The following is a 14706-nucleotide window of genomic DNA, read 5'->3' on the forward strand; positions in this document are numbered from 1 at the left end:
TATAAAGGTTTCACATGAAAAAACAATGTGGTCACTACACTCACCCATATTATCAAGTCCCCACCCATAACCCATTGCAGTCACTGTCCATCAGTGTAGTAAGATGCTATAGTCACTATTTGCCCTCTCTGTGCTACAGTTTTCCCCATGAAATATTATTTTAAATCTTACAGGTTTTAAAGGAAATACAGTGGCAGTTAGAAATCTTGATATAATAGCAATTCAGTCTGTGACTACCAAGAAAAACAGTAAAATGGGCCTTCGGTAACCTGGAGTTCTGTAAAATTGTGGATAATAAACATCAAATTCCTTTTCTTTCCCACTTGCACTTACTTGAATGTAAGGGTCTGGGCTGGAGAGCAGGAAGCAGAAGCAGCCCAGGAGAAACACAGCTCACTGATGACTGAACAAAACCGTCACCACTGGCTGGCTGGCGCCATTCCAGTTGAATGCTGTTGACACGTGCAATGATGAAAAAAGAGCCACTGTAATGCCTTACTGTGAGGTGGTGGCTGTGTTGGGGGAAAGCATGAGTGGGTCACAAGTGTACCAAAACGAAAGAAGGTTCTGCGACTTCTGTTTCAGCTGTGTTTTGAAAGCCTGTGCTTACTGCATTTTATAACTAACCAATCTCATTTGCTGAGCTTTTTTGAGAGAAGATTGAACTTTTTAAAATGGAAAAAAAGGAAAAAGTACTAATCTTTTTTTAACGTTTGATCTTTTTAATGCCAGAAAACTCTGAAAAAATATCCCTTCAGCTTCATTTAGCTTTAACTTCAAATTCATCATGGGTTCAGTGTCCCAGCCATTTGGAACTCATGAATCAATGTAGACACATAAACATACGTGTGGATCCCAGGGGCTTAAGAGAAGGATTGCATTATACAGAGGTATGGGTATATCTTCATTTTTGTGTTTATTCTTTGAAATGTGTAAAAGCACTTAGTGTGGCAGGCCATTTCCCCATTAGTCTGAATTAGTCAAGGGTCGTTGTGCATGTATTTGTTTAGGCTGTTTGCCATTAGTTATGCAAACCACCATCAATTTGTGGTTTGGACCTTTAAATTTTAATATTAGATTAATTTATTCTGTGAATAGATTCACCTTTTTTTCTCTCTCTCTTTAAAAGTCTATTTACAGATACTGAAACTACCTTTTTTCCAGGTATGTGGCTATGACATAGCATCCCCTAATGCAGGTCCTCTGTTCAGAGTCCCAATCACCGCAATTATAGCAGCAAAGTAAGTACCAAGTTGCCAGCAGCCTATGGTTACTGTAATTTTTAGTGGCTGTTAGGTGTGAACTATTAAAGGATTAATAGACCAGAACCAGGTAGCAGCTTTAGTCTGCCCCTTGCTTTCAGTTAAGGTGTCAAGTGGTCAGTCATGTTATTTCTTGTCCACCGAGAATAGCTGATTGTATCTGTCACCTGCTTTGCCCCTGCCTTCCACCAGGATGATGGTGCCTCCTAATTGCTCGATTGAGAGGACATTTTAGCCCAATCCCTCTTCAGCAGCTGACAGTATTGCTTTGTCCCCTCCACACCTACCCTTTTCCCCTTGACTCTGGGATCCCGGTATCCTCCTGGTTTCTCCACTTTCCCAGTCACCTCCTGTTTCCAGACTCTTACCTTCCCAGCTGGTCTTCCACCCTGGAACCAAGGAACTTAGATCTGATCATTCTGCTTCCTGTCTAAAATATGTTAGTGGTACTCCCACAGATCATGCTTCTGAAGAGAGCAGACAGTGACCCTTCAAAGCCCACGTTTCATGTTATTCCATCCACCACATTGCACATTTCCACCGACTCACCAATGCTGACCTCAGGGTTTCCTCAGAACGGTGCATTGCTCAGCTGATTCCTTTGTTTCATTCCCTGGCTTTTAACTTAATGAGCAGGCAAGTTCCTGGTCATCCCTGGGTGAAGGGAATCCCTTCTTGCTGCCTCATGGCGTTTTTTTTTTTTTTCTTTAAGGTATCATTGATATACACTCTTATGAAGGTGTCACATGAAAAACATTGTGGCTACTACATTCACCCATATTATCAAGTCCCCCCCACAATACCCCACTGAAGTCACTGCCCATCAGTGTAGTAAGATGCCACAGAGTCACTACCTGCCTTCTCTGTGCTACATTCTCTTCCCCGTGACCCCCCCCCCCACTATGTGTACTAATCATAATGCCCCTCAATCCCCTTCCCCCTCTCTCCCTACCCACGCTCTTCACCCCTCCCCTTTGGTAACTGCTAGTCCCTTCTTGGGGTCTTGAGTCTGCCGCTGTTTTGTTCCTTCAGTTTTCCTTGGTTGTTCCACTCCACGAATGAGGGAAATCATTGGGTACTTGTCTTTCTCTGCCTCATGGTGTTTTTACATGCTATGGTCCAGATTTTAGTCAGTATGTTGTCATTTTTAATTTAACCCCATTTGACTGTGAGCCTGCAAAAGATACAGAGACTGTGTCTTATGTGTTCCCAGATGGAGCCCATTATACAGTATATACAAAACAACATTGTTTATTAGATGAAGCAGGAGATTGGGAAAAGAATACTGGGAACAGTGGAAATTTCTATGTTAACAGTTTCTGTTGAATTAGTTACACTGGTAAATATTAAATGTGCAATGGGTCTCAGTCCATAGGAAGCATAAGATGAATTTGAGAAGATAAAAAGTGACATACACATGGAAAAATTTCAGAATAGTTGAATTCTCAGCTATATATTCCCTAGAAGTCCAGTAGGAACTTAAGACAGTCTAACATGTAAGACTTAGGAATCAACTGAGACATGGTCTCCTTGGGGAAGTTTTCTTGGGTCCCTTTTTGTGACCCAGCTACATTTCATACCTTTCTTGCTGACACTCCCACTCTGTGCACAGCATATTATGTTAAATATTTCTGGTTCTTTTTCTGTTGCCAGTAGATTGACTAGGGCAAAGGAAAATATATTATTTGTTGTTGTATTTGTAACTCCTAATAACAGTGCCTCATATATAGTAGACACTAATTTAATGTTTATTGTACTGACTAGAATTTGTCCTTTGCATATACTTGAGGTTTCCATAGTGGGTAATTAGACATTTGACCTTTATGTTTCATTGATTTCTTTAAAAAATGCTATGAAACTAGTTGCTTTCTTCCCTATGTCATTCATTATGGCATGGGCAGGTTTTGGAGTTACAGAAGGGGTTTAATTTAATAGCAGTCTCAGCTGTAAGACCGTATAATGACATAAACATTACCTTTGACTTTAATATTTAAGACTCGTGATAGTCCAGATTCTGATAATTGGAAAATCCTGTAAATGTTGTAGAATTCCTTTAACACAGAAGAGAGAGGGAGCTTTTTCGTTTTTGTGTGTGTCATGCAAATTACAAAATAGTCAAGTACAAAATAGAAAAATATCTATACTGGACTGTCCAGTTTATCTCTACTTAACATGTTGCAAAACTGAGATAATTTGTGCCTGCTGTTTTGTGACCTGCTTGTAAGTCCCTGTGTTTATTTCTAATGAACTATTAAGACTAGGGTACCAGCGGGTTCCTAATAATAATGCATTTTTTTATTGAGAATATCACACTTATCTATTTATTTTTATTTTCAGAGTAAGTGAATCATCACATTATGATCTAGCCTTTACAGATGTACATTTTAAACCTGGTCAAATTCGAAGGCATTTTATTGAGGTTCCTGAGGGTGCCACGTGGGCTGGTAAGTAAAATTAAAGTCTGTCTTGATCACATATCTAATGTACACTCTGTCTCCACCATGGTTATGGCTGTGTAAAGCCCATATAGCCATGATACGTACTTTTCTCATAACAAAACTATATGTGGCACCCTAGATTTGCTTATTAGGTTCAAAACTTTTTTCAGGTCTAGTACTATTTTGCATTGGCTCATACATCAAATCATCTACACTGTCTTAAGATGTTTTAATATTCAAGATTTTAACTTAGTTTAGAGTAATGCCTTACCAGTTATTGATTAAAGTCAGAGTCACATTATTGACCAGCTCTGGGCTGTCATTCACATAGGGCCCTGTGGAGTCGCCTAATGTCAGACTCCGATAAAATACACGCTAGCGGGGTTAAGGAAAAGAAATCTATGGTTAATTAGTATTTAATCTGATATCTGTTTAATGATAAATGCCGGTAATTATAATGCCCTAATTATGATTTGTTCAGGTTGGTATTGAAAGTAATTAGTTTTTAAATAAGAATTTATTGGAAAAAAATTAAAAAAAAAAAAAAGAATTTATTGGATGATCCAGAATGGAAGTAGCACAGAGCGTTTAGCAGTCTTAGACTAGAAAAGCACTGTCGGGTGCGGGAAATGGGAACATGTTGGTCAAAGGGTGCAGACTCTGACTTACAGGATTAGTAAATTAAAGGGATCTGATGTCCATGGTGACTGTAGTTTACTATATCATATACTTGAAATTTGCTGAAGAGTAGATCTCAGATGTTCTCACCACCAAGAAAAACTGCTAGCTATGTGAAGTGGATGTGTTCATCTTACTGTGATAATCATTTCACAATATATATGTATATATCAAATCATCACAGTGTGGACCTTAAATTTACACAGTATTACTTGTCAGTTATATGGGGGAAAAAAGAGTCAAAGCAAAAAAAAAAAGTATTACAGAAGATTCCTATTTCACCTAATTAGAAATACTGTCATAACATTAAGATTTTGTATTCTTAGCACTTGAATATGTTCACAGAGCTCTGTGCCCACTTGATCTTTTGAACCAGAGAATTCAGTCTTGTTGTAAGTCCCCCTGCATTAGAACAGGCATTCATTAGATAAGCTGCTCATCTTGCTTCATGATGATTTTGGCTTACCTCCAGCTCTGCCTAATAAAGCTACAGTAAATAGGTAGTTAGATGATCATCTTTTCTAGAAGCAAACAGGACACAGACCAAGAGAAAATGAGTGCAAAGTAATCAGTGAAGTAGAATAGAGGGGATACCAATGGAATTTAGGTACGCTAACAGACAGAGGTTTCTAAAATGAAAATCCTCTTAGCTTTATTAGGAATGGATTGATTTTCAGCCAAAGCAAGAAGAAAGGTTGAACTTAGAGGAGAGCAGGATTTTTTAAATCTCTATAAATTAGGGTAATTATATGTCCATTTACAGACAGCTTGCTATTTCATGGTGTTTGTAGTAGACTGGTTGTTCACTTTAAAAGTGATTTATTTCCTGTAGCTAAATCTTCCACTCTTTCAGCTTTATTAATATTCTATTGGTTATTTGTTTTTAAGGAAATGTGCAGATTTTGTTTGAGTATATTGTTTTACTCTTGATATATTATTCCTTAACAAGTAAGCATCATTAAACCATTTTATGTCCATTTTAAATCTTAGCAGTTTAAGATTTTGCTTCTTCCTTCTTATTTCAGAAGTTACAGTGTGTTCATGTTCTTCTGAGGTGTCAGCCAAGTTCGTTCTTCATGCAGTACAGCTTGTGAAGCAGCGCGCCTATCGAAGCCATGAATTCTATAAGTTTTGTTCCCTTCCAGAAAAAGGGACACTGACTGAAGCTTTTCCTGTTTTGGTAAGTTTGAATGAGCAGTTCAGAATCCTAACATGGTTTGTTTCATTTTGTGGATGGGCTAAAACTAAGTTTTTGAATTTGATTTTATAGTTTGTATTCAGAGCACATTGGGGCTATATATTTTGTTAATGCCAAATAAAGTAGGAAAATAGGGAGTCTTAACTAGGATACAGACTGCGTTAGCAGTAATTGTTAGTCTCTCTTTAATTCTTGAGTCCAAGAAAAGTACTGCCCTGCTAGAGCAATGCCTTGTGGTATGGACCCTGATTGAGACTGTTTCCTCATTGTACAGCAAATTATTTCCTTACTTAAGATTTTTCTACATGTTTCCACTTAAATAATTTGTTAATGCCCCATTGTGAGGAGTCCATGAGGTTAATTTGCTTTATAGGTAGAACTGGTACTGCTTCCTACCTAAACCTCCTTCAGATATGGCAGCTCTCCATTCTGTGTGTACTCTGAGAAATGAGGATAGTCGTTCCTCCATAGAAGGTGAATGGACTGATGTTCTTTCTTAAGCTTGCTATTTAGTGTTTTCAATTTCATATATCTATTATGTTTCTGATTACGTTGCTTGTGTTCTTGTATGTGATACATGATTTATCTTTAACTTCCTAATGTACTGTTTACTAGAAAATTTAAAACCCTGTACTAGAACAGTTTTCGTTTTTCATTTTTTTTCATAGGGAGAAAGATGTAAGGGACCATAATTCATTTTGCTTTGGTAGCAGGCATCCTGACCTGGAACTCCACTGTGGCTATGGATTCTGCCTTACCAAGCTGTGACATCCCTTCTCTTATTGTTTTTCTTACTATTCCTTTGGTCTTAAGTCTTTATTCCAGTTTGTTTTCACCATTATTTTATTGCAAGTGCTTTCATGCTGCCACAAATCTTTTAAAACAAGCAGTGTAGGCTGTATGCTTAAATGCCTGTACTCTGTCTATGCAACTGTGATACTCATAACTCCAAGAATAGCTGATGAAAGGTTTTTGAGTGTTCTTGCTATACACATAGGAAAAGTTTGGAAGTGTGGACTTCCTTTGAAACATCTACTATTTGTATTCTATAATTTGAAGGAAAATTAGAAAAGGCATTTACACATCTATAATTTTTATTTGCAGGGTGGGAAAGCAATTGAATTCTGCATTGCTCGCTGGTGGGCAAGTCTTAGTGATGTCAATATTGACTATACTATTTCTTTCCATGGGATTGCGTGTACTGCTTCTCAGTTAAATATTGTAAGTTCTACATTGCTATCATTTTTTAATGTCAGCTATTTGTGTTATGGAAAAATAATCTTGCTGGTTGGATTTAAACATTAATAGGGAAATTACCTGTGGTTCTAAAATTAGCGGTAGTCTTTTGTTTGTGGGTGCTTTTGAACTTGGCCATAGACAAGTTTATTTTAGGTCCAAATACTGTTTGAAAATACAATTCACTTTCAATAAAGTTTGAGGAACTAATTTGATAAATATCCTTTGTAGCATGCATCAGAAGGAATCAACCGTTTTGATGTTCAGTCTTCCTTGAAATATGAAGATCTGGCTCCCTGCATAACTTTGAAGAGCTGGGTCCAAACACTACGGTATCATTAAGTTTCAGGGCTACAAATGAGGTTGAATATTGATGTGGTAGGGGGGAGGTTCTCTTATGTCTTTGAAAAAAGTTGTTTCATTAAATCATCTAAATGATAGAGGTGACAGTACAGTTTATCACTTCCCAGCCTGGGAATCCTGGCAACCCTCAAGAGCCTCAGCCTCTGGCCTTGAATAACATGCATGTAAAGCTCTCAGTGTGTCAGCTGTCAGGGCCCACTCTGTTAACGTGCAGCACTTTCTGCAGTTTGGCTGAAGGGTACAAGTCAAAACCTCCTTATCCTTCAACACTGTTGGCAGTTGTCACCCTAATATTAAGAACCAATTAATAACATTCAAAAATGTCTTTGTCGTGAAAAGATTACCTCTCTAATGTTGCATAATTAAGTCATGTATTGCTGTGGTTCAGTCAGAAGAATTATGTAAACTAATGATTAAAATACTATGAAAAGGAATGCTCATTTGTCACTTCTTGTGATGTGTTGCGTATTTTTTTGATTTAGTTTATTTTACCTCATTAAGTGAACTCTTGAATCAGTTATGTAAATTGTCTCATTACAGCCCACTGAGTGCAAAAACAAAACCATTAGGATCAAGAGATGTTTTGCCAAATAATCGTCAACTTTATGAGATGATCCTGACTTACAACTTTCACCAGGTGTTTGTTTATTAAAATATACCTTTACAATGAACTTATGTGTTTATGAATCAGAAAATCAAAAATGGGAGGATGGGATAATCTGTATATAAATGAATGTGTGCATCCACACACACGAAGTAGAGTCAAGTAACTAACACTGGTTAATTTGGATTATTCTTTGGGTAATTATGGTTTGTAATGATCTACATGCCATTCGTGTCTGAAGTCACAGATTCTAATTTAGTGGTAACCTTGCCTTTGAGCTTTAGTTTCTGTATTCATGGATGTCTGTTCAGCGGTTCCTGTTTGGTATGACTTGTCTGGTGGCTAGACTTCATGTCAGTGCTAGATGCCTTCTGATAACAGTAGTGGACCTGATGTTGGGACAGTGAGATGTCAGAAACTCCTAGGTTGAATGGGTGGCAAAGGTTGTATAAATTTTGGATCAAAGAGTTAATGCAGGATCAATACAATTTCAGTATAACTCTTATTAAGGTGTAATATGAACTCGGTTTTAATGTTTGGCAGATGATGGATTATAGAGAATTATCAAATTCCAATTTTGTAAAGTGATTAGCAGTCCTGAAGAATATATATTGTATTCATTAATGAATAAAAATAGCTAGGTTTGTATTTTTAAAAGTTTGCAAAAGAGAAATACCCTTTATTGGTGCCAACATACTGGATGTTCTGCCACAAGAAAATAGTCTTAATACTTTTAATATAAAATTCTACCAATAACAGTATTACAGATCGGTACCAAAAATCCTGTAAATCATGTCAAATAATCATTCTCATTTTTTTATAGCCCAAGAGTGGGGAAGTAACTCCAAGCTGCCCACTACTTTGTGAATTACTTTATGAATCTGAATTTGACAGCCAACTGTGGATTATATTTGACCAGAACAAAAGACAGATGGGTTCAGGCGATGCTTATCCACATCAGGTATAGAACTGTCAGTGATTTCTTATTAGGGTAATACTTGTTTTTTTGTTAATGACACCATTTTGCATTTAGTGCTTTGACACCACTCGTAGCTCAGTGGTCTGTTACAGAACAGACTGTGACAACTTTCCAGTCTTCTAGTTCAGGTGAATCAAGTTTTGGGGATAGCAGAGGGCAGGGATGACACTTGCAGACACTGGCTGGCATAGTGTTTTATTTCTAATATTTCTCCTTTCTGCCCACTACTTCCACCTATTTGAAGGCTGAAAGCAAATACCTGAGACATGTGAGCCCCTTGAAATGAGCCAGGTCTGAACTAATGAAGAGCATGACAACCGAGCCAAGGGTCACCAGCTTACGAACTTCCAAATTCCTGTGCTTGACCCTGTTATAGTGAAGGGGGAAAAATCCTCATCATGTAACTTAAAGAAATTTTATCCCTTATTGAAATAATGTTACAAAGAAATGAGGTGTTTTCAGTAACATTTATAATTTTATGCTAAACAATGAAAATAATTTACGCAGGTTTTTTTGTTTGTTTGTTTGTTTTTTAGTTAGCCATTCAAAGAATGGTTTCCCCTTTTTCCTCTCAAAGCGAGGCCCAGTCATGTGTCCTCAGTACAGACTGGGTTATTGCATCGTGCCCCTGCTGTGGATGCTTTCAGAATCTCTTCAGAAGAAACTGCTGGTGCAGAGTACAGCATCCCATCCCTTTGAGCAGGCTCACTAGATGGAGCGTGGTGGATCTGTGTTCCTTAGTCTCTGCCTTGGCTCCCTGTTTTTACAGTCTGTGATAAAGGGGTGTGGCATTTCGGTTTTAATGTTAAGATTCCCAGTCATGTTTATATACATGTGTGTACATCCATCTTAGATAGTATATAGTACCTCAATTTTGCTAATTTTTGGTGGTCTATACAGGTCTCAAAGACCCATGAACTAGAGAATGATTACTTGTATCAGCCTTGAGCAGACACTGAGTTAGCTGTGAGTAGCCCTGTTGTGGGGACAATGAGAGGTTGGGGGTCAGACCTGCCTTTAGCTCCCGATCCCTTATTTACTCTGTGTGACCAGGGTCCCTCGGCTGCTTACTGTCCTGCACAGTTGGGCCTTTGTGTTTGTATAAATGTGTGTGCACTCCAGCTCACCTGCTGGAAGCAGTCTGTAAATTGTGACTCATCCTGTTTATACCCTTACTATCATTTCCATTGAACTTGGCTAAACTTTTCCCCAATGTTTTCTTTTTTAGTATTCTTTGAAACTGGAGAAAGGAGATTATACAATTCGACTACAGATTCGTCATGAGCAGATCAGTGACTTGGAACGTCTTAAAGATCTTCCATTTATTGTTTCTCATAGGTTATCTAATACTTTGAGCTTAGATATTCATGAAAATCATAGCCTTGCACTTCTAGGCAAGAAGAAGTCAAGTAATTTGACATTACCACCCAAGTATAACCAGCCATTCTTTGTTACTTCCTTACCTGATGACAAGTAAGTGATAACGTTGCTTCCGCTTAGTGCCCGTCTTCTAAACTGTAGTCGTTTGATGCGCGTTCATTGCACTGGGTGAATTGATAGTACTTAGTCATGTACCATTTAGACAAATGTTTTGATTTTTGAAGTTTTAGGCATGGGGGTTATTTCAGAATGCAGTTGTTTTGATGTTTTTCCCCATAATAATCTTTGTGAAATGTTTTCTTTTGTTCCTTTTTTTTCTCTTTCGAATCTTCTTATTAGAATTCCTAAAGGGGCAGGACCTGGATGTTACCTTGCAGGATCCTTAACATTATCAAAGACTGAACTTGGAAAGAAAGCTGTAAGTGTTCATTTTTTTTAACACTGAAATTACCTATTCCAAAATTTCTAGTTCTTTAAAGATGGGAATCAATTCCAAATACCAAAATGGGTAAAGGAGATCATGTCCCTGGAAAAACAATCATTTTATCCCAATTTACTAGTAAAGGTCAGTTAATATTTGGCTGTATTTTTAAAATATTTAGTGTTCTTTTCCCAAGCCTAAGTATTTGGGCCCTGAACCTGTCCTACATCGTATAACTAATATACTTGAATTCCTGTGAAACACATAGATCCAAATTAGACTTGGCTTAAGTGAGTGGGATGTTTGAAGCATTTTATAGGATTTTACCCAATATAATACTGTGGATATAGGAATAAATCAAATATTTTGGGGTTACTTCTAGAAATTAGAACAATTATTACTAATGAACAGTATTTTTCACAGTGGTACAGATCTTTGTCTTGTTTGAATTTTGCTTAATTGTGTGGATAATCATAAGATAGCTTGGCATTACTTTTTATTTTACAGTTTCTAAGTCATTCTTTTTGTTTCAAACACATTTCTGGTTTATACATTTTAAAGATAAATGTTACAGTTTGCTAGGTACCTGTTTTAGTTTTACTGTCTGTTTTCACTACAAATTTATTATGGGAATTGTGTTTATGTTATAGATAATCTATCATCTTTGTCACAGTATCATTTTAGCTCAGTGCCAGTAAACATGGTCATTCTTGCAGTTTTACATTTCTCTTTAGCATTAGTTCTTACAAAGTAAGTCTACCACATAATGCTGGAATCTATAACTGCTGCTATCAAAATGATTAGATCTCATACATCCTAACAAGTATACTTACTTCTTGCCACTGCCGAACCAAAGGTCATTATCACAGAAGCATAACAGGAATTTTGTGCTTAGAAAAAGTTGTTTGCCATAGCATTTCATGAGTCTCATTTCAGTCTATCCTATTCATCTATATGTACCTTAGTATAATTTGAAGTGAATCAGTAGTTGGTGACATGGAATTCATAGATGCACAAAAAATTGAAGAAGTCCTGGTGGTCTTTTTTGGTAGACTTCATTGCCCAGGCAGCATGGCTGCTCCTGCCCTGGGGTTTCAGTCACAAACTCTCATGGAGGTAGTTCTTCCTGAGTGTCCGCTTCCTTGTGATGAATATGACAGAAGAGCATTGTTACGAAAATATGCTTTTAGCGACTCAGAGATGGTTACTGCTTCCTGGCTTCATTCTTTGAGAGGCAGGCGTGAAGTTAAACTATAAACGTGTGGGGTTAACTATAGTTATTGTTTATGGGGTAGATTTTCTTGAGAGAGAGCAAACACCTCAAAATCTAGAGTTAATTATAATTCTCAACACAGGGTCTCCTCTCACCTCAGTAGTTGCATGTCTCTTACAGTTTTGGCAGTTGGGAAGGGGACTGGTCTTTTCTCTTCTGACTTCCAGGGTCACCACGATTGGTACTTGTTCCAAGGATGCACAGGTGTATACAGTTGTTGTGACATCCGTGAAAATCAGACTCTGCACCCTCAGCTAAATTTCATGTTTTCAAAAGTGTGATAACAAGGATTTTGCTCTACTGAGTTTTTGAAATAAAAAGTTGAAAAACATTTGCCATTAGGAATAACATATCTGAGTACCTTTTAAAAAAAAAATGAAAGTGGCAATGTTGCTTCCTTTACAAGCCTGCCGTTTTGATCACAGACCTGACCCTTCTCTAAGTACTGTGACACATACAGGTGGAACATAAACTGGAAGAGAATTAGACAGAGGTGGTGTCTCCATCCTGTGCAGATCATGCACGTTTTCTTACAGAATGTCGTTCTAACTCCCAGGGGCAGTCTGCAGCAAAACGACAAGGAAAATTTAAAAAGGTACTGATCGTCAGTTCTTAAAAAGATGTCTTAAAGCCTATTTGCATATTAGTTAAACTTTTCTCTGTCACTATTGCAAATCTTTTTTAAAAAATCTGTCCCTTAGTTTCCTTCCTTTAGCCCTGCAGTATAGTGCTTTTAGTTTATCAGTGTTGACATACTGCTCTCTTGGAAGTTTTTCCCTATCATAAATTGCTGAAAGACTTGTTTTATATGTGTGTAGAAAAAAATTCAGTGTGATTCATTCTTACAGATATACCAAGTAATAATATTTGAGATTTGGGATTATCTAAAACCCTGTAGAGAGATGGATCTGGTTTTCTTTTCTTTTTCTTTTTTTTTTTTTTAAGCTATATAGGCCAAAACAATTATTTAAAGTCTAAAAACATTCTTAAATTGGATGATTTGATTAATAAAATATTAGTAAGGTATTTGAAGTGAAATTTATTCCCTGCTTTTGCACCGTCTTAGTTCTAAGGGCAGAGAAAAAGCAGTGGACAAAGGAGGAACAGAAATAAGGACTGTTGACCACAAATTAAAGCTGAATTCACTAATAAGAGCCCAAGCAGATTTAAAGCCATAAGTAGTAAGTGATCTGATGCACTTTCCTGCAGCACATTAGACAATCTATGATGGACTGCTAGAGCCAACCCGAACTCAGAAAAGTCTACTTTGAATGTTCTTAGAGAAAGGGGTACATGGCAGTGAGCTCTTTCAGGTGAAGGCCTGCTGACATCATTTAGCATTTTAGTGATGTTGCATGTTGGAGCAGGAAGCACTGCAGTGGGGGAATTAGTATTTTATGGTATAAACAAAAGATAACTCAGTTCTTTCATAGTGATATGAAACTCACTATGAATGGGGATCACCATTTTATAATAGGTTAAATTCCTTTATCAAAAAGACTTCTGAAATGTCTATGTTATTAGGTAACATATTTTGCAAAGCCCAGCACTGGGAATCATCTTTTCAGATAAAAGAATATTCTGCTTCCCTATAGACCAGTATTTCCAACTGAGCGTCTGTATCCATTTGTGGGCCTTTCCATTTGTTTAATGAAATATAACCAGCATTAGAATGAAAACCGAAAAAAACAAATTGTCATTTCATCAGACTCATAAAACTAATTTCATTTTATCTGTAGATTGCTTATCTTTGGGTCATTGTGAAAATAGCTCGAGGCCCCTGCTTTAGAGATGAGGAAAAGGTGTTCTAGAAGCCCATTAAAAATAGAAGATGCATATCACAAAGGCATAGTTATTCTTTTTTCTTCCTGTTGTATATTTTGGTTGATATTTTGGGAGTTTTGGTGGGTTTTATTTAAATTAGGTTGTATGACATAGAAACCTATCAAATGAATAGGAAGGTTATTACTTGATAGCCTTATCAAGTAATAGTTGGTAGTAAAGCTCCATGTGAAGAACTCGACAGCTAGAGTTCCTCTTCCCATTTTTGTCTTCAGTCCAAGTACATATGAAGGTCTTACTCTAAAAATAATCATTATTATAGTGTTGTAACCACATCCCAAAATACTGTGTGTTTATGTGTACACATATATATGTAATTTATTGTCTGAACAAAATGCAACTGGCTTTTTGTGTGTAATACAAAGGATTTGTTCAGGTTTCAGTGACTTGATTTGAAAGTGTATGTCACCCTCTTAAGTTCATTGTAATATGAAAGAATGTGTTAGTTACTTTTTAAAAATATGTTAATCTTTAAAATAGCTATTTTAGATTGTGTAAACATATTAAAATAAGAATTTAGTTACTTGTAATCTGAAAACTAAGGAAATTGTAATTTTTGAGCTAAACTTTAAATAGTGGTATGTTATTGTTACCCAAAGATAGTCACTGGATTTGTGGGTAGTTTGACTTTCTAAATAGTACTGTTTAATTCAAATACCATTGAAATACTTTGTGAATAGCTGGAATAGTATGTAAAACAAAAAGCATAAAATAAAAAGTCACTGTTAAGTATCTACTAAAGAGAAAGAACTTCAGCATTTCTACTCTGAAGATTCTTCTCGACTATCTTTTTAGATCATAATCAAGATTTCTCAAGATTTCATAATACAAAATCATTTCTATTAAATTGACTCTATGCTGAGTCCTTGAGAAATGAGTTGTAAAAATACTTACTGACAAAAAAAACAGGTGACCATGATAATTCAAATGAATAACTATTTCTCTTTTGTTTGGGAATTAAACCATGTTCATACTTTTTCGTAATAAAGAATTCTTGCCCTGAATAATTTTATAGGATTTTGTTAACATTTA

At 36.6% G+C, this 14706-nt stretch overlaps 1 protein-coding gene across 6 annotated transcripts in view; it reads left to right on the forward strand.

The window, feature by feature from the left end:
* The window catches only part of TPP2 (tripeptidyl peptidase 2), a 75843-nt gene that overhangs the window by 43344 nt on the left and 17793 nt on the right, over positions 1-14706 (forward strand). For 4 of the 6 annotated variants that reach the window (XR_005026426.2, XM_057494597.1, XM_036893594.2 and 1 more), the window contains exons 14-24: positions 733-890; positions 1165-1241; positions 3600-3706; positions 5404-5558; positions 6681-6797; positions 7044-7144; positions 7716-7812; positions 8603-8740; positions 9987-10231; positions 10478-10556; positions 12389-12427. Coding sequence is in view for 5 of the 6 variants with exons in the window: in XM_057494597.1 (XP_057350580.1) it covers positions 733-890; positions 1165-1241; positions 3600-3706; positions 5404-5558; positions 6681-6797; positions 7044-7144; positions 7716-7812; positions 8603-8740; positions 9987-10231; positions 10478-10556; positions 12389-12427 (1313 nt within the window). In the remaining variant the exon portion in view is untranslated. The remainder of the gene's footprint in view (positions 1-732; positions 891-1164; positions 1242-3599; positions 3707-5403; positions 5559-6680; positions 6798-7043; positions 7145-7715; positions 7813-8602; positions 8741-9986; positions 10232-10477; positions 10557-12388; positions 12428-14706) is intronic. The other 2 variants (XM_057494598.1, XM_036893595.2) reach the window with 1 other exon arrangement.

The sequence above is a fragment of the Manis pentadactyla genome, chromosome 17 (genome assembly GCF_030020395.1).
Source record: "Manis pentadactyla isolate mManPen7 chromosome 17, mManPen7.hap1, whole genome shotgun sequence".
NCBI classification, from domain to species: Eukaryota; Metazoa; Chordata; class Mammalia; order Pholidota; family Manidae; genus Manis; species Manis pentadactyla.